Here is a 27,338-nt window from a genome sequence, read left to right as displayed (position 1 = left end):
GTAAATACAGTAGGAGATGAAGCTGGCGAATGCTAGATTTTTTTTTTTTTTTTTTTTTAAATAAAAACAAAGTTTGCTCCAAGCTATAAGGGTGACTTTCATCTACTGAGTCCCAGGCACCACCCAAGTCTCCTGAGGCAGGGGCGCTGCTCTGAGAATGCTTGCATGCAGGTTACTCTTCCGTCTGTTCTCTCTCTCTCTCACATTTTTTTGAGATTAAAATATAACTGCATCGTTTCCTCCCCTCTCCTCCTCCAGCACCTCTCATGGACCTGCCTCTTTGTCTCTCAGATTCACAGCCTCTTTCTCCTAATCCATTCACTCTCTGCTTCATGCTTTGGGTGAGATGTGGTCCTGAGCTCCCTGCCTGGGCCACCATGCCGTCACTGACACTCCCCCAGCCATAAGAGACTCACACTCTGGGACTCTAAGTCCAAATACGTTCTCCCTGCTTTCAGTTGCCATGGTCGTAGTATTTTATCACAGCAGCAGAGAGTGACTAATCCATTCAACTTGATCAGTGGGACGAGCTCCAGGTGACAAGAGAGGATGAGTCGACATTTAAAAAATGTGACGGTTTGAATGAGAATGGCCTTGATAGGCTTAGAGATACCTGGACACTGGGGGTCGGTATTTGAAAGGATGAGGAGGTGTGGCCTTGTTGGAGAAGTGTGTCACTAGGAGTGGTCTTTGACGTTTCAAAAAACCCATTCTGCAGGGTGCGGTGGCACAAGCCTTTAATTCCAGCAGAGGCAGGTGGATCTCTGAGTTCAAGGCCAGCCTGGTCTACAGAGGGAGTTCCAGGACAGTAGGGCTATGTGGAGAGACCCTGTTCTGAAAAACTAAAAACTTAAAAAAACAAAACAAAGCAAAACAAAACCACCCAAAACCGATTGGCGCGCGCACACGTGTGTGTGTGTGTGTGTGTGTGTGTGTGTGTGTGTGGTGTGTGTGTGTGTGTGTGTGTGTGTGGTGTGTGTGTGTGTGTGTGGTGTGTGTGTGGTGTGTGTGTGTGTGTGTGTCTGTGGTGTGTGTGTGTGTGTGTGTGGTGTGTGTGGTGTGTGTGTGGTGTGTGTGTGTGGTGTGTGTGTGTGTGTGTGTGTGTGTGTTGTGTGTGTGGTGTGTGTGGTGTGTGTGTGTGTGTGGTGTGTGTGTGTGTGTGTGTGTGTGTGGTGTGTGTGGTGTGTGTGTGGTGTGTGTGTGGTGTGTGTGTGTGTGTGTGTGTGTGTGTGTTGTGTGTGTGTGTGGTGTGTGTGGTGTGTGTATGTGTATGTGTGTGTGTGTGTCCTGCAAACACACCATGTGTAAGCCTGCGCACACGTGCAGAGGCAGAGGAGAGCATCGGCTGTCCTCCTATCACCCTGCCTCTTACCTCAAGGCTAGAGTTTCTAGGCTGCAAGGGAGCCATCTTCTAGTTCCCACCCCCTGATGTCACAGCGTGTGACGAACACACGAGACTTGTTACTTGGGCACTGAGATCCCAAATTCAGTCCTCAGTCATCTCTCCACCCCCTTATGTTTTCTTCAGAAAGGGCATCGTTGAACAGCGAGGCTGGCCTTGAACTCACAGCAGGCCCCTGCCTCAGTCTCCCAAGTGCTGGGATCACAGCCATGAGCTGCCACACCTGACTCGGTCCACTGAACCTGACTGCACTGAACAGCGAGCCTCCCAGTTGCTGACCCCGGCTCAGGCCCGGCTCCCCTGACTTCCCACATGCGCGCTCCCTCTGGCATGCATACCGTGTCCCGGTCCTGAGAGCTGAGCTTACCATTCCTGGTCCTCACACCGACTGTCACCTGCCACCGTCCTCACACCGACCGTCCCCGTCCTCACACTGTCCCCGTCCTCACACCGACTGTCCCCGTCCTCACACCGACTGTCCCCGTCCTCACACCGACTGTCACCTGCCACCGTCCTCACACCGACCGTCCCCGTCCTCACACTGTCCCCGTCCTCACACCGACTGTCCCCGTCCTCACACCGACTGTCACCTGCCACCGTCCTCACACCGACCGTCCCCGTCCTCACACTGTCCCCGTCCTCACACCGACTGTCCCCGTCCTCACACCGACTGTCACCTGCCACCGTCCTCACACCGACCGTCCCCGTCCTCACACTGTCCCCGTCCTCAAACCGACTGTCCCCGTCCTCACACTGTCCCCGTCCTCAAACCGACTGTCCCCGTCCTCACACTGTCCCCGTCCTCACACTGTCCCCGTCCTCACACTGTCCCCGTCCTCAAACCGACTGTCCCCGTCCTCACACTGTCCCCGTCCTCACACCGTCCCCGTCCTCACACTGTCCCCGTCCTCACACTGTCCCCGTCCTCACACTGTCCCCGTCCTCACACTGTCCCCGTCCTCAAACCGACTGTCCCCGTCCTCACACCGACCGTCCTCACACCGACTGTCCCCGTCCTCACACCGACCGTCCCCGTCCTCACACCGACCGTCCTCACACCGACCGTCCCCGTCCTCACACCGACCGTCCTCACACCGACTGTCCCCGTCCTCACACCGTCCCCGTCCTCACACCGACTGTCACCGTCCTCACACCGACTGTCCCCGTCCTCACACCGACTGTCCCCGTCCTCACACCGACTGTCCCCGTCCTCACACCGACTGTCCCCGTCCTCACACCGACTGTCCCCGTCCTCACACCCGACTGTCCCCGTCCTCACACCGACTGTCCCCGTCCTCACACCGACTGTCCCCGTCCTCACACCGACTGTCCCCGTCCTCACACCGACCGTCCCCGTCCTCACACCGACCGTCCCCGTCCTCACACCGACCGTCCCCGTCCTCACACCGACCGTCCCCGTCCTCACACCGACCGTCCCCGTCCTCACACCGACCGTCCCCGTCCTCACACCGACTGTCCCCGTCCTCACACCGACTGTCACCGTCCTCACACCGTCCCCGTCCTCACACCGACTGTCCCCGTCCTCACACCGACTGTCACCGTCCTCACACTGTCCCCGTCCTCACACCGACTGTCCCCGTCCTCACACCGACTGTCCCCGTCCTCACACCGACTGTCCCCGTCCTCACACCGACTGTCCCCGTCCTCACACTGTCCCCGTCCTCACACTGTCCGTCCCCGTCCTCACACCGACTGTCACCGTCCTCACACTGTCCCCGTCCTCACACCGACTGTCCCCGTCCTCACACCCACTGTCCCCGTCCTCACACCCACTGTCACCGTCACTCACAATTTATACGCTGCTCAATCAATACCCTCTCGGTCCTCACATTTGTGGCTATTTAACACCCACTGTCCTTTGGCTACCTCAGACCTGACGATCACACCTGAAGCTCAGCAACTTCCTTTCCTGTTTCTGTCACCGTTAGGATCTTGTGGTATTGCTCTTCCACCATGGCAGCCAGTCCCAAGTTCTAACTTCATCGTTCCCAATCCGTGTACTTCGCACCATGTCCCCAGCATAAGGCTACACGAGTCTTCACTATTTCACATTTAGGTTAACACAATGGCTATTTTTGTTTGTTTTTTGAGACAGGGTTTCACACAGCCCATGGGGCCTTCAAGCTGAGGTGGCTCTGTAGCCGAGGCTAACCTTGAACTCCTGATCTGGTGTCTACCTGCCAATTCCCAAGTGCCTGGACCACATACAGGTGTGTGTCCTCGCCTGGCCTATGGCACTGGCTTTCTTGTTTACTTGTTTGTTTTTGAGACAGGATCTCACTATGTAGCCCTGGTTGTCTTGGAACTCACTATGTAGGGCAGGCTGGCCTCGAACTCACCAAATCTGCCTGCTACTGCCTGAGTGCTGGGATCGAAAGCGTGTGCCACCGTACCCAGCAACACAGGCTCTTTTGTGGTTTTGTTTTGTTTTTGAGACAGGCTCTCATTGTGTAGCCCTGGCTGGCCTTGAACTCCCAGAGATCTGCCTGCCTCGGCCTCCTGAGTGCTGAGATTAAAGGTTCACACCTGGCACAACACGGCTCTGAACGCGACCTGTGAAACCCACAGGACATGCACACCTGTCCCACCAGTCACCTTCCTCCCATCACCTGGACCTGCTTTCCTTCCCCCAGGGTACACACCTTCTCCTTCCCCAGACTTTTCACATCTCCTTTCTGGAACATTCTCCACCTAGACCCTCTTGTCTTGTTACCCCTTCCTTCCTTTAGAAGTTTACAGATCAGCAGCCAGGGAGATGGCCTAGCAGGGAAGGCTCCTGCTGCCAAGCCTGAGTGTGACCCCTGGGGCCCACAGGGGGTTAGAGAACCAGCTCCTGCAAGCTGCCCTTTGACCCCACACTCACACTGTGGCATGCATGTGTGGCCACACACACACAATGTAACAACAGGAGGTCCCAGATCAGCCAGCACTGTCTTGTGCTGTCCGATTTTGTTAGAATTTGCCCAAACCTGACACGTGTTTTAAAGTGTATGTGAACCCTGGCTTCTCTGGGTTCCTGAACAGGGTTTTATATTCCAGGGACTGTCGTGTGGCAATACTCAGTGCTGAGTCAGTGATCAGAGAAAACACCTCACACAGCCTGGGGCCACATACTTAGCGGTCAGTACAAATGAAAAGACAGGGAGAGGAAACCAAAAGAGCCTTGAACTTGTAGGTATTTGGGGCGGAGCCTGAGGAGGAGGGTGGCTGAAGCAGAGTGAATGGTATCCACAACAAAGGGCAGGTTGTGGATATCATCAGTGTTGGGTCAAAGGCACCACCTATGTGTCTGGCCTGTTCAGAGGACCCTGAGTGCAGGCCAGCCCTGCGTGCTTCTTCCGAGGAGTGGAAAGCTCCCAGAGGGCCTGGCCCAGGTCACCAGGCAGATGGGTTAGGATTGGTGTTCTGGAAGCGGGCCCATCAGTCACTGATGAGGAACACTTGTCTAATGAGGTCCCATTAGGGCCAGAATGGGCTGGGGGATTGGCTAACTCTGTGCCCTCCACCCTGAACTGCATTTAAAGTCACTTGGGGAGCTTTTGTAAAATACCGGTGCCTAAGGTCCTTGCTCCAGGCAGTTCCGATCAGAATTTATGGGGATAAGGTCCAGGCATGCGCATTTTCAGAGGCTCCCCGATGACCCTACTGTGTGGCTAAGTTCCTCATTTTAGGGCCGAGAGAACTAAAGAGAGGCTGAGACCACAAGCCACTCACTGACAGGCAAGGATGACTCAGCCGGGCTTCCTCACCCAGCTCTCGCTTTCCCACGAAGGTTCCCTACAGCCCACTGCAGAGTTGACTACGGAAACGGAGAGAGAAGCAGAGGAGGAGGAAGGCGGCCGTGTGGGCACTGCGCCCCTCCCGCACTGTGGTGTGGGACTCACTGCAGAGCTGTGTGCGGCTCCAAGAAAGGACAAAAAAGAATTTGCTTAAGCCCCGGCACTGTCCTGGTTAGTCAATATTTCCAACATTCATGGAGTGGATGAGACATTTTCAGAGAAGAATTTAAAGCTGGGTGTAGTGGTACACTTTTTAGCACTGAGGAAGCAGCGGCAGGTGGATCTCCGTGAGTTTGAGGCCAGCCAGAGCTGTAACAGTGAGAAAACCTGTCTCAAAAAATTTTTTTCTTTTCTTTTCTTTTTTTTTTCTTTTAAGTTTTTCGAGACAGTTTCTCTGTCTGTAGCCCAGGCTGACCTTGAACTCACAGAGATCCGCCTGGCTCTGCCTCCGGAGTGCTGGGATTAAAGGCGTGTGTCACCACCGCCCACCTCAAACAATTTTTTTTATAGGGTCTGGTTTTTTATAGGGTCTGGTGACTTATTGAAAGTATGGGAGAAAAAGCAAGCTTACAGACACAGTAAGAGAGGAGGGTAGGACTGGAGAGAGGCAGGCTGGAGACCTGGGTAGGGAAATCAGCCTGCTCACACCTGCACCTCACAGCCAAGGCCACGGAGGAGGGTGCATGCTGGCTGTGGCTCCCAGGGACTTGAAATCTACTAAAGCTTTGGGAGCCCTGAAGAGATCTGGGCCTCTCATAGTTTCGTTTGACAAGCTAAATTCTCATACCAATCATCTGGTTTAATCACGGACTTAAATTCTGAGTCATTCAGAAGACAGTGTCAAGCTTGGGGGTTACTTTTGGCTTTAAGGCTTCAGTTCACAGGGCTGGCTCCATGGAGGATGACCGGTTCTCGGTTTGAGGCAGGGCATTCTCAACCAAGCCTGCGAACGGAAGACGTGTCGAAGCAGGGCCCAGCTCCACTGGCTCACCACAGTCAAACTCAGGCATGTTAAGTCGCAGGGACACAGCAGGGTCAGAGATGCTCTCTAGACCGTGGGTTAGCTTCAAAAGAGCAAGGGGGCGGGGAGGGCAGTGGGTGAGGTCCAGATGAACAGGAGCAGCCATGAGCTCACGGGGCCACAGCCAATAGCTGACTGAAGAGCCAGGCTCATTACACTATTTTATCTACTTTGTTCAAGGACTTGTTTTATTTTCTTACATTTGTGGAGGGATACGGAGCACATGCCACAGTGTACATGTGGAGATCAGAGGACCACCCGTGGGCCTGGGTTTTCTCTCTCCACTGTGTGGGGTCCAGGGATTGAGCTTAGCTTGGTGGCAGCACCCACCTTTACCTGCTGAGTCATCTTGCAGGCCCTTAAGGCTTTTATAAAATGTTGGTTTTTATTATTTTTAATTGTGTGTGTGTGTGAGGGAGAGAGAGAATAATGTCAGTGAAGGTGCCCACATAGGCCACAAGTGTCAGAGCTCCTTGGAGCTGGAGTTATAAACAGTTGTGAGTTGTCTTATGTGAATGTTGGGAATCGAACTCAGTTCCTCTGCATGAGCAGCAAGATGCTCTTAATCACTGGGATTAAAGATGTAAGCCACCAATGTGCAAACAGTATTTTCTGGTTGAATTTTGAGTAAAAAACTCTTGTAAATGGCATTAATGTCTTGACTCAAAGAAATCTGACATTATTTTGCTGTCAACACTAAATTTCTTTGACAGCGACAACACAGAACGGCGACAAGTTCCTGTTCTCTGGAGATGCCTGCTGAAGAATTTACAGTCACTCGATTATAAAGGATTTTGAAATGGTTCAGAGGAAAAAGTGTGTTTGTGTTTGTATGTGTGCACACCATACAGGCACACATGGACACAGGTCAAATAAACAAATACTCTAGACTAGAGGCTACGGAGACATGGGTGAACAGTTTGCTGCAGCCTTCCAATTTCTGCGGCTCTAGAGCCTCCCCATTACAGAGAGTGGGGATGAGACTCACAGGAAGCTGGCTCCATGGGACACCCCTAGCAAGTGGTGGCCGGGGAGCCGGGGAGGAAACTACGACTCAATACCTCCCCATCCCATGGGAGAGCCTGGGACCAAGCTCATGAAGTACTTAGACGGAATGCAACGCCGAGTTAAAAATATATTACTAGTGTGTGCACACATGCGTGCCAGTGTGCACGTGTGTATGTGTGGAGCTGAGAGGACTCCTCTTCGGAGTGGGTTTCGGGGGTCAATTCAAGTTGCCAGGCTTGCTCAGCAAGCGCTTAACTGCTGAGCTCTCACTGACCCATAATATCAACCATTTCTATTATTAAAATGCTGGATTATGGGCTGGAGAGACGGCTCAGCAGTGAGGAGCACTTACTGCTCTTGCAGAGGACCTGGGTTCAGTCCCCAGCACCCACCCTGGGTGGCTCACGAGTGCCTTCAACTCCAGCTCCAGGGGACCTCAGATCTCTGCTTGCTCAGGCACGTGTACTCATGTGCCTACACTGACCCATACATGCACAAAATGAAAAATAATAAAAATAAATCTTTAAAAAACACTTGCTAAATTTAAATTCTCACAAGCATAAACACTACATGCGTGGATAATGGTGTTTTTGTTCATCACAACAGCCCATGATGTCTACAGGAGATTTACAAAGTAACTGTAGAGCAGGAGTCACTCTGGGTCCTGTGGATAGAAATGGCAGGTGACCTACTTACTACCTCACAGCACGTGCTGCCCCCAAAGCCATGTCCCTCGCTCCCTCACTCCAGGTAGAATTTCTGAAAAAAGACGGCAGGAACAGCCTGGGAATTACACCAGTGACCTACTTCCCTGATCTTCTTGCATAAAAGTCACAAGAACTATTCTGAAGCTTCAGGATAAAACTTTCTTTGTGGGTGTTGTTTCTTTTTTTCTGAAATCTTTTAGAACTCCAGGTGGGTGCTAGGAATCACACTCAGGTCCTCTGTTGGAGTAACAAGTGCTCTTAACCGCTGAGCATCTTTCTGGCCGAGAGAGGCTTCTTGTTAGCTTTATGTACAAGAAACTGGGGAGTCAGCAATAGGCTCCTCCCACTTGAGGTGGGGTAGGGAAATAGCCATGCTCTGGGTGAAAACAGAGAACTGATTATGACAAAAATAAAGCTGATTGCAGGGTGGCGCACGCCTTTTAATCCCAGCACTCTGGAGGTAGCGGCAGGCAGATCCCTGTGAGTTCGAGGCCAGCCTGGGCTACAGAGAGAGTTCCAGGACAGCCAAGGATACACAGAGAAACCCTGTCTCGAAAAACCAAAACAAGGATACACAGAGAAACAAACAAAAAACCAAAAAGCCAAAGCTTATCAATATATATTATTTCAAGTTCCATAATGGAGCGAAGTGTTTGCAGTGTGATGAACAGCCTGTCATTTCCTGTCATCCAGCTTTTAAGGACAGGCTGTGTCATAAGGAATCTAAAGTCCACAGGAGGAGATGTGCAGTGGGCACAGGCTGGAAGCTCTCGACTACTGGGTACCACTCTGCATTTTCATCTGCTACACAGCTTATGTTTGCTGGCTTCTCTCTGGGCCGGGGTCTCTCACTCTTGGCCCAGACTGCCCTGAATCTGCAGTAGCTCTCCTCTGGGGGTTTATAAGCAGGAGGGGACTCTGTTTCTAATCTGTCATACTGTCTTTACTCATAATTCTCCCAAGCTGTTTATTAAGGATTTTACATTTACACTGAAAATTATCAGCTTTCCCCTAAATTTTTGGAAACCACTATATTTTATTTTGTTTTCTCGAGACAGGGTTTCTCTGTAGCTTTGGAGCCTGTCCTGTAACTCTCTGGTAGCCCAGGCTAGCCTTGAACTCACAGAGATCCGTCTGCCCCTGACTCCCAAGCGCTGGGATTAAAGGCGTGCGCCACCGCCGCCCGGCTTGACTTAGTCCTGATATGTGCACAACCTCCATTTCAGCACTTTGAGAACATCAGTAGCAAACACACACGGCTCAGTTTGTTTGGTGGGGCTGGGGATGGAATCCGGGGCCTTCTGCATGTACAACTGAGTTGCACTCCACCTCTACACACACACACACACACACACACCACACACACCACACACACACACACACACACACACACACACACACACCCCTCAACTGTACATGGTTGAGGTCACCAGACCCAGGCCTGCTTGGCAAGTACTCTACTGCTCAATTTTACTCCCAGCTCCAGATGTTGGGTTTTAGATACACTGTCTCCATCAGAATAGGATTCTCCTTTAAAAAAAAAAAAAAAAAAAAAAAAAAAAAGACAGGGGGGGGGGGGAGGGTAGAGAGATGGCTCAGAGGTTAAGAGCACCAACTGCTCTTCCAGAGGTCCTGAGTTCAATTCCCAGCAACCACATGGTGGCTCACAACCATCTGTAATGAGATCTGGTGCCCTCTTCTGTATACATAATAAAAAAATAAATCTTTAAAAAAAAAAAAAAAAGCCGGGCAGTGGTGGCACACGCCTTTAATCCCAGCACTTGGGAGGCAAGAGGCAGGCTGATCTCTGTGAGTTCAAGGCCAGCCTGGTCTACAGAGTGAGTTCCAGGACAGGCTCCAAAGCTACAGAGAAACCCTGTCTCGAAAAACAAAAACAACAACAACAAAAAGATTCCAGGCAGGCGTGGTGACACATGCCTATATCCCAGCACCTGGGAGGTGGGGCTTGGAGGAGGATCAGGAATCCAGGGCTATCCTGACCACACTACAGCTTTGAGGCCACCCTGGGCTATGTGAAACCTTGTCTTGAAGAAAACAAACAAACAAACAAACAAACAAACAAAGTGTTGATTCCAGGGAAGGGGCAGAGAAATCAAATAATGAATACAGAATGAAGTGTTTTGTTGGTGAAGGGCATTCGAATCAAGAAGGACGCTTGGCGAGAGGGACAGCAGACCATGTGGAGGGTACCATCAGCCCGGTCTGGGATAGACTGGGATAAAAGCAACATCAGCCAGCCTGTGCCCACTGTGTAGAACAAGAGCCTGTGGGTCTAAAGCCCAGTGAGGAGGAGGAGCCCACCCGAGTGCATTCACTCTCAGTGCAGAGCATCTGGGCACTGGAGAAAGTCAGGGTGGCCACTGGCAGGGTGGGCTAGTGCAGACTCTGAAAGGAGCCTCGAGGATTTCTATGTGTGAAAATCAGGGTCTCAGGTGACCCAGCGGGGTCCCAAGCTCACTATGTAGCCATGTCTAGTTTTGAACACCTGATCAACCCTCCAGCCTCCATCACCCAATGCTGGGATCACAGTGTGCACCACCATACCCAGCAGAAGGGCACCCAGTGTTCAGGACCAGGGTCAGGACCAGGGTCAGGACCAATCACACTGACAGTCTGGAGGGCACAGCATCTGACAACCCGGAAAACGATACTCCAAGTGTACTTATAGCAATCCAAACCCAGGGGCACTGTTAAAAGAACCGCTTCTGCCGGGCAGTGGGCACACGCCTGTAATTCCAGCACTCAGGAGGCAGAGGCAGGAGGATCTCTGAGTTCAAGGCTAGCCTGATTCTATAAAGCAAGTTCCAGGACAGCTAGGGCTGTTACACACCGAAAACCTGTCTCAGAAAACACACACACACACACACACACACACACACACACACACACACACACACACATACACACACACACACAATTGCTTCATACCTTTCTAAAACATAAGGACAGAGACTGATGGAGGAGGACATGGTGCCTATGCCTATAATCCTAGCACTTAGGAGGCAGAAACAGGACTGCTCAAATCCAAGGCCAGTCTGAGCTACATAGAAAATTTCAGGCCAGCCTAGGCTACCATGTGAGACCCTGTCTTAAAACACAAAACACAGGGTCAGCAAGAAAGTGCGGCTGGAGGCTGGAGCCCTGGCTCAGTGGTTAAGAGCTTTTGCTGCTCCTGCAGAGCACCAGGGTCTGGTTCCCAGCCCCCACACGGTGGCTACGCCATCCGTGACTCCAATTCCAGAAGCTCCAATACCCTCTTCTGGCCTCGCTGGGCACCAGGCATGCTTTTGGGAAGCAGTGCACAGACATGCAGGCAGGCAAAACACCCCACACATAAACAGACCACATGGCAGGTGAAGGGCTTGCTACCAAGCTTGACGATGACTGAACTGAATCCCCAGAACTCACGTGGAGGAAGGAGAGAAGTGACCCCTGCAAACTGTCCTCTGACCCCCTCCCTCCTCACACTCACACAGGAATAAATACATGTAGTAAAACTAGAGCTGGGGAGATGGCTCAGCCAGTTAAGGCACGCACTACCAAGCCTGGGTCTTCAGTCTCATTCCCGGGGTGAGGGGACTCCTACAGTTTCCCCTTGACCTCCACAGGTGCTCACAGCTGATGTGTGTCCCACCCCAAAATAAATAAGTATGTCAAGAAACAACCCGGTAAAAACAGCAGCAGCCAAACAGGAGAATCTGTTGTAGCTTTTAAAGCATGGTGGTGAGATGAGCCAAGGCCTTGGACTCCACATACTAAACGAAAGGATTTCTTTCTTCTTTTGTTGTCAGGGTGTTGCTGAGAAATGGGACTGACTGGGAACTAAGCCTGCACGATCAGGCTCCTTTCCTGATCTGGAGGATCTGTCTTTTTTTAGTGTGCATGGTGTTTTGCCTGTGTGTATGTCTACGCACCCTGTGTGTCTGGTGCCCATCTAGGCCAGAAGAGGGTGTCAGATTCCCAGGACTGGAGTTTCAGAGAGTTTGGGAGCTGCCATGCAGGTGCTGGGAACTGAACTCCAGTCCTTTGTAAAAGCAGCCAATGTTCTTAATGGCTGAGCATCCCTATTTTTATTTTAAGTCTATGTGTGTGCCTCTGTGTGGATTTGTACACCTGAGTGCAGGAGTCCTCAGAGGTACACAGATCGGTGTCTGTATATTTAAAAGATTGACACTCAATTACTGATATAGCAATGTAAGTTCTAGAGACTTCTGAATGTAGAGAAGGCTGTGGAGATGATGACGGAGGAGGTAGATGTGTGGGTGGAAGCAGGTTGAGTAGCAAGTCCTCCCGCGTGGGAGGAGGACCAGCAATAATTAGCTTGCTTGGTGCCTGTTACTGTGCTGAGGCTGGAACCCAGGGCCCCAGCTAGGTAAAGCACGCTCTCACTGAGCCACGTGTCTGACCCACGGAGCAGCTCTCACTGAGCCACGTGAACCACATGTCTGACCTACGGAGCAGCTCCTACTGAACCACGTGTCTGACCCCACGGAGCAGCTCCCACTGAACCACGTGTCTGACCCCACAGAGCAGCTCTCACTGAGCCACGTGTCTGACCCCACAGAGCAGCTCCCACTGAACCACATGTCTGACCCCACGGAGCAGCTCCCACTGAACCACGTGTCTGACCCACAGAGCAGCTCCCACTGAACCACGTGTCTGACCTACGGAGCAGCTCTCACTGAGCCACGTGTCTGACCCCACGGAGCAGCTCTCACTGAACCACGTGTCTGACCTCACAGAGCAGCTCCCACTGAACCACATGTCTGACCCCACGGAGCAGCTCCCACTGAACCACGTGTCTGACCCACTGAGCAGCTCTCACTGAACCACGTGTCTGACCCCACGGAGCAGTTCTCACTGAGGCACGTGTCTGACCCACAAAGCAGCTCTCACTGAGCCACGTGTCTGACCCACGGAGCAGCTCTCACTGAACCACGTGTCTGACCCCACTGAGCAGCTCTCACTGAGCCACGTGTCTGACCTACGGAGCAGCTCTCACTGAACCACGTGTCTGACCTACGGAGCAGCTCTCACTGAACCACGTGTCTGACCCCACAGAGCAGCTCTCACTGAGCCACGTGTCTGACCCCACGGAGCAGCTCCCACTGAACCACGTGTCTGACCCACGGAGCAGCTCCCACTGAACCACGTGTCTGACCCACGGAGCAGCTCCCACTGAACCACGTGTCTGACCCCACGGAGCAGCTCCCACTGAACCACGTGTCTGACCCACGGAGCAGCTCCCACTGAACCACGTGTCTGACCTACGGAGCAGCTCCCACTGAACCACATGTCTGACCCCACGGAGCAGCTCTCACTGAGCCACGTGTCTGACCCCACGGAGCAGCTCCCACTGAACCACGTGTCTGACCCACTGAGCAGCTCTCACTGAACCACGTGTCTGACCCCACGGAGCAGTTCTCACTGAGGCACGTGTCTGACCCACAAAGCAGCTCTCACTGAGCCACGTGTCTGACCCTGTGGAGCAGCTCTCACTGAACCACGTGTCTGACCCCACTGAGCAGCTCTCACTGAGCCACGTGTCTGACCTACGGAGCAGCTCTCACTGAACCACGTGTCTGACCCCACAGAGCAGCTCTCACTGAGCCACGTGTCTGACCCCACGGAGCAGTTCTCACTGAGCCACGTGTCTGACCCACGGAGCAGCTCCCACTGAACCACGTGTCTGACCCACGGAGCAGCTCCCACTGAACCACGTGTCTCAGGACAGTGCCCTGGAAAGATACAGCTTGCCTCCCGTAAACTCCACGGCACGGAGATATTACCCCACTTCACTCACAAGAATGAAGTCTATAGGGATCATTTTACTGGGTGCATGTCATTCACCTAATAAAACCTAGATTCAAACTCAAGAATTAAAAATTTTGTATGTGGTGATATATTTGTCCCCCAATATATTGTGCACCCTAATAAGGCTTATCTGAGGATCAGAGGAAAGTCAGCCACTAGATTAAAATAGAGGTCAAACAAAGGCAGTGGTAGCCCACGCCTTTGATCCTAGCGTTCGGGAGGCAGAGATCCATGGGATCTCCGTGAGTTCAAGGCCACACTGGAAACAGAGCCAGGTGTGGTGGCACATGCCTTAAATTCCAACACTAGTTAACTGTATAGATAGACAGGAAGTGACAGAGCTGGGCAGGAAGAGGAAGTGATGTAGTTGGGCGGAGAGGAAGTGAGATGGCAGGGACAGAAAGGCATATATATGGGTGTGGGTATGCAGGAAGCAGGTCTCTCTGGAAGCTGAGGAGTTGGTGAGGTGAGGTTGGCTGTGGCTGGTCCTATTCCTCTGGTCTCTCGGTTTTCACCCCAAGATCTGGCTCTGGGTTTTTTATTAATAAGACCGTTTAGCAATTCGTCTTACATATATATTGCACTTATTTGTATGTGTTTATATGCGTGTGCACACAAGTGCAACTTTGTAGTAGTTTTTTGTCAACTCACACAAGTTGGAGTCATCTGTTGAAATCACCTGAGGAAATGGCCTCCATCAGACTGGCCTGGGGGCATGTCTATGGGCCACTTTCTTGGTGATTAAATGCTGTAGGAGGGCCCAGCCCACTGTGGGCGAGGCCATCCCTGGGCAAGTAATTCTGGGTGTATAAGAAACTAGCTAAGAAGTTGGGCATAGTGGCGCACGCCTTTAATCCCAGCACCCTGGAAGCAGAAGCAAGTAGATCTCTGTGAGTTCAAGGCCAGCCTGGTCTCCATAGTGAGCTCCAGGACAGTCAGGGCTATGTAGTGAGACCTTGTCTCAAAACAAACAAACAAACAAACAAAACAAACAAACAAAAAGCAAAAAGAAAGAAGAAACAAGCTGAGCAGGCCATGGGGAGCAAGGCAGTAAGCAGCTCCCTCCATGGCCTCTGCCCTGGCTCCTGGCTCCAGGTCTATTCTGAATTACAACGCTGACTCCCTCAGTGATGGGCGTGACAGAAAGGGGAGCCGCACAAACCCTTCCTCCTCAGCCGCCTTTGGTCCTGGTGTTCCGTCTCACTGACAGACAGTACGACACCCAGCACGTGTGTCAATGTCAGAGCGCAACGCTGGGGGGCGGTGTCTCCTTCCACCATGGGGGTCCCAGGGGTCAAGCTCAGGGCGTCAGGCTTGGCACCGAGTGTCTACTGAGCATCTCACTGGCCCCAAATCCGTCTCATCCCAGGTGTTCACTCTAATGCCCCATGGGCTGAGAGCTCTCCTTAAGAAGGAAGAACAGGGGCTGCAGAGATGGCTCAGAGGTTAAGGACACTGGCTGTTCTTCCAGAGGTCCTGAGTTCAATTCCCAGCAACCACATGGTGGCTCACAACCATCTGTAATGAGATCTGGCGCCCTCTTCTGTATACATAATAAATAAATAAATCTTTAAAAACAAACAAACAAACAACAACAAAAAAAAGATGGAAGTACAGTCAACCATAAACTGAGAAACTCAAGTTAATAAGTGAGTCTCACCTGAGGAGAAAATGGTATTTGAGTGAATACAACAAAAATTCCGGCTTCCCTGCCCATCGAACCACGTGACCGGCACTAACCTGACAGAAGAACTGTTGCTGCGTTCCCGGGGTGTGGCTGAAAGTGCTGGTAGGTTTGGAAGAAGAGACTGGAAGACGATGGGGCGCGCTGACCGGGACCGGAGTCCTGTTTGGTTGTGGCAGCTGGTCTCCCGTGAAGTTTGATCCCGATGCCCCAGACTGCACTGTGGACCCAAGACTGGCATGAGCAGTGCTGGCCGAGCTAACAGCAGGGAACCGCGTGGGTCCTGACATGCTGGTCACCGAGGACATGGCGGTAAAGCCTGGTCTTCCTTGGGAAGCGCTGCTCTGCCCCGGTGACAGATGTAATACTGTCGGCGATGCCCGCTGCAAGGGCATCTGTCCTCCAACCATCTGAGGAGAGGCATGGTTGACGATCACTGGACTTCCAGAGGTGGCAAAAGTCTGCCCAGACACTAGCTGGACAGCGGTGTTCTGGTTGTTAAGCATCTGTCCAGAGTAGGGTTGGTTGGTCCTGAGCATGTTAGAAGAATTCCTATTCAACATGACATGCTCTGAGGCCGCTTGGCCAGAGATGAGCTGCGAGGGCTGAGTCTGAAGCAGCTGCCCATTTATGGTCTGGACGTGGTGTACCGAGTTGGAGCTGACGGAAAGGCTGGTAGGTATAAGGAACTGACTTTGGGGGGTGTGAGGCTGGCCCATGGGGGAATGAATGACAATGCTGCCCCCTGTACTGCTCACGGCCTGGGAGGTGACAGGCTTTCTCGCGGCGTTCTGTTGGTTGACAATGTTCACAGACATGTGTGGACCAACCACGGAGCCCTGGGGGGAGCTTGCGGAGGCGAAGGAGATCCCCTGCTGTACATGGTGCTGCTGGATCCCCAGGCTGTTCACATTGTACGTACTCTGCTGACCCATCTGGATCGGCTTTGGCTGGATATTAATTGGGACTTTATTTGAATTTGGTGCGAGACCCCTTTGAATAATGATGTTATGCACAGGTAAAGACGCCTGAAAATTTGTGCTGTTGAATGGAACGGTGACAGGCTGTGCTACCGGACTGGAGGTGGAGTTCCCGAACAACGAGTTGCCATTAGGAGTCTGTCTGTGGACCAGGAGCCCTCCACTCACATTGGTTGGGGTTTGCTGCCCACTACCTTTTAATATGATTTGCGAGCCATCTAGGTTATTAATAGTCATCATGGAAGGCTGACTACCAAATGACCCGATTAACTGTATCTGCCCAGAGCCACTAATCTGGCTGCTGTTAGGCAAATGCTGGCTGGGAACACTGATCCCCACGTGCTGCATAAAGCCATGTTGCACACCCACTGTATTGCTTGCAAACGATGCTCCAACAGGCACGTGAGTCACCCCGATAGGCTGCAGTGTCTGACCTGAGTAATTAGAAACAGTAGAAGCCTGAGTAAAGGATGCTGATGAAGAGGGATGGAGCTGAGCTTGTGCAAACTGTGGACTTGAGCCTATACTGGCATCCAGGTACGCCTCTTGGGCCAACGTCTGCTCAGTGATATTGGCCTCCTGCAAGGATTTCTGAAGAATATCAAAGGGTTGGTCCTCGCCGAGATCAGGAAGAGGAGAAGACTCAAGTTCATCTTCAAGAAACTGAAGACTACTTGAAAGTGGCAGTCCATCACTGGGCCCTTCTCCAAGCTGGCTATTTACACCTTTGAGGGACGATTTAGGGTCAGCGTTCTGAAAAGCAGAAACAGCATGTTACAAGGCACATGGAACCTTCAGAAGAAACCGTAAAATCTCACTCTGGAATGAATATAAATAAAGCTTAATGATAGGTTTCCAGAGCACCCCGGTCTTATTCAGGCTGGCCTGGAACCTGCAGCCCCCCGTAAGACACGACTCACTCCCAACTGCTTGCCTTATTTGTCCTGTTGTATTTCATTGCTTTGACAGATTATTTTATAGGGAACATGTGAGAAGCAGGCTGAGATGTGGTAGCTCACACCTGGAGTCTCAGAACCGAAGCTCAGGACTGTCAAGAGTTCGAGGTCGGCCTGGGCTACACTGTGAGACTGTCTCACACGTAAATAGAGAACCCGGGCGTGGCGCACAGGCCTTTAATCCCAGCACTCTGGAGGCAGGTGGAGCTCTGCAACTTCAAGACCAGCCTGATCTACACAGCCAGTTCCAGGACAGCTAGGACTGTGAAGAGAGACCCTGTCTCAGACAAACAAACAAACACACACCTCAAAAAACAAGTATTTTGATTTGCAAAAAGTTAACAATTCTGAGTCCCTAGCTAATGAGGCATTATGGGCTAAATGATTAGACAGAAAACCAGGCAGGCCCACCTCACAGTAAATCTTGGAGACTCATGGGGAACGTGAGCGAGGGCAGGATGAAGGTGGAGGTCAGGCAGGGTGGCCGGCACCTCTACCTCTCACATTAGGGGCTAAGGTCAGAGAATCACTGAGAGCTTGAGGGCCTACTGGGACACAGGGTGAAATCCAGCCTTGAGAACAGAAAAGAAGGGGTGGGACTGTAGCTCAGTGGTTAGAGCCTTTGTCTACCATGAGTGAAGTCCTGGGTTGGATCTCCAGAACCACAAGAAAAATAAAAAGGACAATGAGCCACAAGTCTCCAGGACATGTGCTTTGAAGGGAGGCTTTGAAGCCACAGAAGCAGGTCAAGAGGTCTCGTATAATGTGATCAGATAATACCCTGAGATACTTGAAGGACCTGAGCATGGCCACAGACTCTCTGCATGCCATGGAGTTCTCCAGATGAGGGACATAAAACTGTGATGATGGTGGTGAGTCCACGTTGTTGACTACACCGAGTGGTTTCCACGGACCACTGTGAGACAGTTTGTTATTGTGCTTTCCTACTGAGAAAACAGGACATTACTGAGATTTACAGATACACCCAAGATTAACATGACTCAGAAGGGGCACAGCAGGACAAAGATTTGAGCAGTCCCATAGCAGACCATCATCTGTGGAAGAGTGTGATGGAAAAGACTAAGGTAATACAAGTTTAAGCAGTAATTCTCTTGTGTATGTGTATGGTGTGTGTAGCATGATGCACACACGGGTCCTGGTGCACATGGCTGGAGGCCAGAAGATGTCTGGTGTCCTGCTCCAGCACCCTCTAACTCAGGCCCTTGAACTGGGGTCTCACTGAAGCTGGAGCCAGGCTGGCAGCCAGGAAGCCCCGGCAATCCTTCCATCGCAGACCCCCCACTGGGGTGATAGGCACTTTCGCAGTAAGGCCTGGCGCTTTAGTCCTCAAGTCCTGGGGATTTGAACTCAGGTCCTCACTCTGGCACAGCAAGCGCCCCCACCCACTAAGCTCTTACACACAGTGATCTTAAGATTCCTCAGGTCCCACCCTGTCTAAATTCTCCTAGAGCTTAACAACACAGGCTCCAGAAGCTGGGGCCGGAGTCAGAATCCCAGCTACGTGCCTCGTGTAATTTTAGGCTGAGTAAAAACTCCCTGTGCCTTAGCCTCCTCGTCTACAAAACAGAGCTAATGGTAAACCACTTCCTGGAGGTACTGTGAGCACTAAGTGCAGTTTGTACCAGTCCTCAGTCACAGGTGCATGCTACACCCTCAATAAGCATTAGTTATTATTTTTTTCTTTGCTTCAGATTAAAATTATTTGTAAGTAACTATAATTAAAAACAGCTTCCGACCAGGTGGTGGTGGTGGTGGCGCACGCCTTTAATCCCAACACTCGGGAGGCAGAGCCAGGCAGATCTTTGGGAGTTCGAGGCCAGCCTGGTCTACAGAGCAAGATCCAGGAAAGGCACAAAGCTACACAGAGAAACCCTGTCTCAAAAAAATCAAAAACCAAAAAAACAAAAACAAAAACAAAAAACCAGCTTCCTTAAACAAGATTGAACACATTTTACTATGCCTTCCTCACATACAACACTGGAGTCCTTTCACAAGGCTGGAAGCTTAAGAAACTGAAATGTAGGGCCAGAGAGGTGGTTCAGTGGGCAAAGGCGCCTGTCGCCAAGCCTGAAGAACTGAGTTCAAAACCCCTGGGACCCACATGGGGGAATGAGAGATCTGACTTATGGTTGTTGTCCTTCTGACCTCTGCATGTACATATAGGCATGCACACACTGCACATATACATATGGGCAAAACATGACACCTCCTCCCCTACACACACACATAAAATACATAAATGTTAAAAAAAAAAAAAAGAAACTAGTGAGGTAATAATCATATAAGCCTGACTTAATTAAGAAAACACTGACATAATTAAGAGATTTTCCTCTCTTGTAAACTGCAATGAGAGGTAATGATTCTTATCATGCTACAAAGAAAATTGAAGTTTCCAAGATTTCTTTGAGGCAGACAACTGCGCTCTGTTTCCAGTACTCACCGTGGAGTTGGCGAAGATCGAATTTGAATTGGCTGCAGAGTATCCTGCACTGGTCAGGTCATCGCTGCTCTGCAAAGGGGCGAATTCAACATGGTGGTTACTGGCAGGGTGTGGAGACAAAGGCGAAGTCTGTCTGAGATACTCAAGTGTCACTTACCGACTTATTACTAGGTCCGTGCAGAAAATAGTTCAATGCTTGTGGGTCTCTAGGAAAGAAAGGAAAGAGAGGGAAAACAAATGAACACTCTTGATCATACTTAAATATGTTGCTGATGCTTTTAAGAAGGCAAAAAGAGAGCGACATTATTAGCTTGAGCTTGAGCTCCCTATTTTATGTCATTTCTTCATTTCTGCCTCCTGGAAGCAGCCCCTGCTCAGTCCCAGGGATGCCACTCAGGACCTGGTTTGTGGAGGCCGGCCCTCTAACCATAAGGAACACCCTGGCCTGGCATCTTGGGACTTAACCAAACAGAAATGGATTACTGAATTACACGTATATGTGAAGCTTTCTCTTTTATCTCTCTGCTGTAACCACTGTTAATTATTATTTTTTAGTTTCAAAGCCCAGCAAGCAGCTTTCAAGATTCCCACTGAGCTGCTTTCGATCCTCAAACCTCACACAAGTGGTCCACCCTGGGTTCCGAAGAGCATCTTACCCAATAAGATCAAGGAGACACGAGTCGTCATCATCATCCATGACAACTGCAAAGAGAGGGACGAGAGTGAGTTTGACGAAGCGGCCGGCAGTGTGCGTGCGACACAATGTGACAGCCTGAGCTTTCCTGTCAGAGTAACGGGCATACGCGTGAGCGTTCCTTTAGCCCCTTATCAAGTGTGTCATTCCACAAATGCTGTGGGTGGTGGGCCTAGAGTCATTTGCCAGTAGTCCCAACTACTCAGGTAGGACTGAGTAGAGGGGAACTTGAGTTCAAGAGTTCAAGGCCAGCCTTGGACAGCAAGACCCCAGCTCATAAATAAATAAAGAGTAAATAAGCAAGCAAGCCAGGCCTGGTGGTACACACCTATGATCCCAGACGTTGGGAAGTAGAGACAGGAAGATCAGGAGGCCAAGGCCACCCTTGCCTACATGACAAGTTTGAGGCCAGCCTGGGCTACATGTGACCCTATCTCAAAAACAAAGCCAATAAAAATAAAGGTAAAATACATAAAATTTACAGTCACTTGAACAAGTTTTTGACTTCAATTGATTTACTATAGCTTGTTTTCTACTTATGGGTAAAAAGATTCTAGAAAAATCTAAGATAGCTGGCAGCAATCTCTCACATGTGGACTCCCTATGGGACTCTAGAGTAACTCCATCAAATATGGATGGACAAGGGGAGAGAAAATTTGCTTTAGAAAAGTTCTCACAGACTCTGAAGCCTTTCAGTGATGTGACTAGACGCTTCTGAACACGGAGAGCAATCTAGATTTCTCAACGTATTTTGGCGATCTCTAGGAAGGCAGAAAGCGGGTTCTTCCCACATCCGGGGACAGAGCAGGAAGCGCTGTGCTGCGGGCGGCCCGGGCTCTGGCCGCAGGGCCCGGCTGCTTCCCAGTGCAGCAATACTGTCCAAGTTCAACGCTGAATAATCCATCGCGGACTGAGAGTGTTTAAAGTAGAAAACCTCCAGCAGAGGTTCCCCCGACTCCAGCCCAGAGCTCCCCCTCCCTGCCCGCAGCAGCCCCAAGCCTGGCCAGCACAGCTCTGGCCCAGACAGTAACCACTCAACAAATTCTAGGAGAGGTTCTCCCCCGAGAGCCAGTCAACTTACACTAGTGATCCGACACCTGGCAACCCTGCTTCTCACCCATTTCAAGCCATGCGTGGAATAATTTACATCACAGAACGCCAGGGCCAAGAGTTCTGGAGCAGTTGGAAAGGGCAGTTGTGAACGGCAGTTGGACGGAGGAATGAAATCCTGAAGACATGCCCAGAGGAGGGGCATGCCCAGGGCCGGCGGAGGGAAGAGAGAGTCCTAAGGAGAGGTTTTTCCCTGTTCAAACTCCCTTCTCCCCTCGGTTCCCCCAGATCAATCGCAAGGCCTAACAGATGTAGAAGTCCCTCCCTCCCACAGGGAAGGGTACTTTCTTTACTCTGGAAGAGCATGGAAGGGTAAGTACTCCTGTTGAGGGGCCTTCCTGGGGTAGCTGGGTTTGCTGGGCTGCTGAGTGGTTGGGCTGAGTACACCGGCTGAGTAGAACCCAGGGTGAGGAGGGCGGAGAGAGGGGACCTGTACACAAGACAACACTGATGGCCAAAACTAAGAACAGCCAGCATGGGAAATGGGCTCTGGGACCCGGGCTTAAGTCATTTGAGGTCATGCTGGCACGAATGTTCCTGAACACATGACTTCTGGAAACAGGCCTGGGAAGGAAACAGGAAAACTATCATCAAAGGGATATGCCAATCTGTCATACAAGCCAGGCACAGGGGCACACATCTGTATTCTCAGCACTTGGGAGGCAGAGGCAGGAGGCTTAATGCAAGTTTAAGGACAGCCCGATCTACCTAATGAGTACCAGGACAGCCAGGGCTACATTAAAAAGCTGCCTCAAACAAACAAATGCCATAAGACAGAAAACATACACACAAAAGAAACCCATAATAAATCCCAATATCTAACATGCATTAGCTCAAATCATAAACCACATCTCATTTCCAGACATCACAATCACATGGAATAAACTGTCCAATTACCATGTATCTTTCGGCCTATAAAACGTGTATTATTTACTTCAACAAGGCTATTTAAATGGAGTATCCCTGTATCCTTATTATCCTTATGTTTGGTCTGTTTGTTTTTGAGACAGAGTCTCACTATGTATCCCTGGCTGGTTTGGAACTCACTATGTAGACCAGGTTGGCCTTGAACTCTCCCTGGCCTTTGCCTGAGAGTGCTGAGGTTAAAAGTACACATTATTGGGGCTGGAGAGATGGCTCAGAGGTTAAGAACACTGGATGTTCTTCCAGAGGACCTGAGTTCAATTCCCAGCACCCACATGGTGGCTCACAACCATCTGTAATGAGATCTGGCTCCCTCTTCTGGCCTGCAGGGACACATACAAACAGAACACTGTATACATAATAAATAAATCTTTTTTTTTTTTTAAGTACACATCATCATGTATGGTCCTTCTAAACTGAATTTCTAGAGTTGAGGATAGGGTCAGTGGTCCAGCATATGAGAAGAAGCACATGAGATGCTGAAGTTTGATCTCAGCATCACAGAAATAAATAAAGTACCTAAGGCTCTGATACAAATTAATTAAGAAAACTGTGAGTGAGGGGGCTGAGGAGATGGCTCAGCTGGTGAGTTCTATTTCCAGACCCACAGAGTAAGTTGGGCATGGTGGCACGCACTGGTCACCCCCATGCTGAGGAGCACAGAGATGGGGGGGGGGGACCTCACTGGCTGGTGGCCCTCCTAGCAGAAGCCACAAGCTCCAGGCCCCAGGGAGAGACCCTGTCTCAAAAATAAAGTGGGCAACTTCTGAGGAATGTTACCCAAGGTTGACCGCCTCCAAACACACACACACACACACACACACACACACACACACACACATACACACACACACACACACATACATACACACATACACACACACACACACACACACACACACACACACACACACACACACACACACACCTCTCCCAGTTCCCCTCCTCCCCTGCTGACACCCTTACCTAGCTCCTCTACTTGACAGATGCTGTGAGGTAACTCAGTCCCATTAGCACCAGAAGCACTGAGATTATCTGTCACCCCAGACTTTGAGGTGACAAAGCTACCCACTGAGGAGTCCAAACACAACTATTATACACACCTATTTGATAATGAGATGGAAGCCAGGGTCTCAGGTGTGCCCAGCTGTGCAACTATGCCATGAGATGAATGTACGTCATTGTCTATTCTGCTCCACCAAACCAATGAGGCACACCAAACACTTGACTGGAAAGACAGCCCAACCAGGCAGGCAGCCTTCTCTGGACTGGGGGGTAGAATGTATGAGCCTTCATGGTCAGGGAACCCTGAGAATTCTACTTTTTAAAGACCAGTGGCTGGGCATGGTGGCACACACCTTTAATCCCAGCACTATTAAGGCAGACACAGGTGGATCTCTGAGTTCAAGGCTAGCCTGAGCTACACAGAGATCCTATCTCAAACAGCAGCAAAAGAAGGGCTTGCAAGCTGTCTCAGTGGGTTGAGGCATCTGTCACACAAGCCTGACGACCCGAGTTTCATTCACACAACCCACAGAAAGGTGGAAGGGGACCCAACTCCACAAAGTTGCCCTCTTACCTCCATGTGCACAACCCATAATAAAAACAAAACAAAAAGCTTTGCCCAACTTAATTGCTTTAAAGATTTTTATATGTATGAGTATTTACCTACAAGTATGTATGTGTGCCAACCACATGTGTACCTGGAGAGGCCAGAAGAGGGTGTTAGAGATCTTGGAACTGGAGTTACAGATCCAGGTTGTGAGCTGCCATGTTGGTGCTGGGAACCTAACCTGGGAGGTGAACCTGGGCCCTCTAAAAGAGCAGCAGGCACTCCGTACTGAACCATCTCTCTGGCTCCCAGTTGATTTTTTTTAACTAGCTAATGTATTTCTTTAGGATTGTGTGTGTATATAGCATGTGTGTGTCATGGCTCATGTGTGATTCTTGCCTCCCACCATGTGAATCAAGGGATCAAACATCAGGCCTGTCAGAAAGGGACTTGACCACGAGCCGTCCCAGGCCCTCCCCGTGGGCTCACTCTCTCTGGATTCCTCCTTGGTTCCGAACTTTGGTTGAGGTCTTTCCACATTCACGTACAGCCCCACAGTGGCAGGATGGGCCACCGACACCATGTGAATTTTGTAAGGCTGTGTTGTATGAAAGACGGAGCCTTCTCTAGGGGAGACTCCCAAATAGACGAGTGGAAACTGTTTCTTAGTCCACGACAGGTGACTGGGCATGGCGACGCCTCGGCGACAGCAGCTCTATGTGGCAGGGCTGATCCTAGGGGAAGTGGGGATGGGGAGTGGGATGGGGAGTGGGGGGGAGAGACGGGGGGGGGGCGCAGCTTGGCTTCGAAGTCAGAAAATATTAAAGCTAGTATTTAAAGATCAGAGAGTTCTAAGTCATCCTTGGTTACATACCAAGTTCAAGGCCAGCCTGGGCTACCAGAGACTTAGTCCCAAAACAACAGCAGCAAAAGCAGCATTTCAAGCCCACTAGCCGAATGCATCAGATCCATGTGTTTCTGAAATTCTACGCTGATGGCAGTTGGGGACAAACAATGCTTGACCTTGGAAGGCTACAATTTCAACTTCTTCACCATGTGAACTTTGCAAAGATGAGTGGAACTGTCTCCCCGCTTATCCTGCCCTGCCTGGTGATGTTTTCTGTGACAGGGTTTCATGCTGCCTTTGCTGGCCTTGGACTCGCCATGGAGCCAAGGGGGAACTTGAACTCCTGATCCTGCGGCCTCCACCTCAAGCTGCCACATCCAGCTCTCTGCTCCTTTCCTTCCAAAAATACATCCTAGAGACAATGACATTAAAAGACCACCAAAGAGCCACCACAGCAGGCTAGCTCATCAAAGCAGGAAATTCAATGCGCTGGCTCATTGCTGGCCGTGGGCTGAGCAGCAGCAGGGGCGCCACCCAGAGACCTTGCTGGGCTGCAGACGGGCAGGACCAGAGTCTTCAAAATCCTGTTTCTCAGCTCTGAGACCTTTACCCACGGTCTCAGCTATGATAAAGACCATGACCAAAAGCAACTTGGGCTTATTTCAAAATGGCTTATTTCGGCTTACACTTGCACATCACAATCCATCATGGAGAGCAGAAATCAAGGCAGGATCCTGGGGACAGGAGCAGAAGGGACCATGGAGGAGTGTGCTCACTGGCTTGCCCACTGTGGCTTGCTCAGCCTGCTTTCTTACACAACCCAGGCTACCTGCCCAGGGGTGACAGCACCCACAGTGAGCTGGGCCTCGCCCCCCCCCCCCCAGCAATCATTAATCAAGAAAATGCGCCACAGACAACATGACGAGACATTTTCTCACTGAGGTTCCTGTTCCCGATAACTGCAGCCTCTGTCAGTTGACGACAGATAAACAAGAGTAAAACAAACAAAACCACCCAGACACCCAGACAGCTGCTGCCTCCTGCTTTCTTTTTCTTTTTCTTTTGAGACAGGGTGTCTCTATGTAGCCTTGGCTGTCCTGGAACTTGTATGTACATCAGGCTGGCCTCAAACTGTCTGTCTGCCTCTGTCTCCAGAGTGCTGGGATTAGAGGCGTGTGCCACTACAGTCTGTCTTTAAAAATATCTTTAAGGTTTTAAAAATTATTATTACTATTTTATGTCTAAAATTATTTTTGCCTGTATGTATGTCTGTGAACCATATGAGTGACTTGTGCCCCAAGAGTTCAGAAGAAGCCAGGCGGTAGTGGTGTATGCGTTCAAACACTGGGGAGTTACAGGGCCAGTCAAGGCTACACAGAGAAATCCTGTCTTGAAAAACAACAAACAAAAGAGTTCAGAAGAGGGCATGGGATCCCCTAGGACTAGAGTTACGGAAGCTGTGAACCACCATGTGGGTGCTGGGAACCAAACTTGGATCCTCTGCCAGAGCAGCCAGTGTGCTTAAATGCTAAGTCCTTAAGGTTGATTTTTATTTATTCACTTGTGTGAGTGTGGTGTGTGTGCAGGAGCCCATGGAGCTCAGAAGGGGATCAGGGCCCTTGGAACTGGAACAACAGATGGTTGTGAGCTACCATATGGGTGCTGGGAACCAAACCAGGGTCCTCTGCAAAAAAGAAAGTTCTCTTAACCACTGGTCCATCTCTTTTTACTCTTCGATGATTTCATACATGTGTATAATATGTCTTCATCATATCCACCCCAACTCCTCCCTTCCACTCCCCCAACACTTCCCCTCCTATCTTCCTATTATATGTGTGTGTGTATATATGTAAGTATATATATAAACATATACACACACATATATACATGCATACACACACACACATATATACATATACATATATAAATCCACTGACTACAATCAATGCTAATGCTGCCTGCTGGGAACCACACCTGGGTCCGCTGCAAGAACAACCATGTTCTTAACCACTAAGTCATCTCTCCAGTACCTGCTGTTGTTTGGAGGCAGGAACTCACTATGTAGACCAGGCTGGCCCATACTCCTGGCAATCATCCTGTTTCAGCCTTTCCAGGACTGGGGTTATAGGCGTGAACCACTATACCCTGTATTTTTGGTTTGTGTGTGTGTGTGTGTGTGTGTGTGCGGTTGGTTTGTTTTTGGTGGTGCCAGGGACTCACACTTGGAACCCTGTGTCAGTTCTCTCTTTTGTGTGTCTCATGTGTTAGAAACTCACCGAGTGGTTTCTCTATTTGCTTCCTTTGCTTTCTTCCCCTCTCTTTTGATGAGACAGTGTCATGTAGACCAGGCTGGACTT

The 27,338-nt window shown here is 50.6% G+C and overlaps 1 protein-coding gene across 2 annotated transcripts in view; it reads right to left on the bottom strand.

The window, feature by feature from the left end:
- The window catches only part of Bicral (BRD4 interacting chromatin remodeling complex associated protein like), a 63,096-nt gene that overhangs the window by 15,268 nt on the left and 20,490 nt on the right, over positions 1-27,338 (bottom strand). For both annotated transcript variants that reach the window (XM_028887177.2, XM_037200005.1), the window contains exons 2-5: positions 20,511-20,556; positions 20,012-20,060; positions 19,855-19,923; positions 15,514-17,190 (exon numbers count right to left, since the gene is read on the bottom strand). In XM_028887177.2, coding sequence (XP_028743010.1) covers positions 15,514-17,190; positions 19,855-19,923; positions 20,012-20,060; positions 20,511-20,551 — 1,836 coding nt within the window. In that variant the 5' untranslated portion in view covers positions 20,552-20,556. The remainder of the gene's footprint in view (positions 1-15,513; positions 17,191-19,854; positions 19,924-20,011; positions 20,061-20,510; positions 20,557-27,338) is intronic.

Source organism: Peromyscus leucopus, chromosome 16_21, assembly GCF_004664715.2.
Source record: "Peromyscus leucopus breed LL Stock chromosome 16_21, UCI_PerLeu_2.1, whole genome shotgun sequence".
NCBI lineage: Eukaryota > Metazoa > Chordata > Mammalia > Rodentia > Cricetidae > Peromyscus > Peromyscus leucopus.
This window is presented reverse-complemented; position numbering and strand designations above follow the sequence as displayed.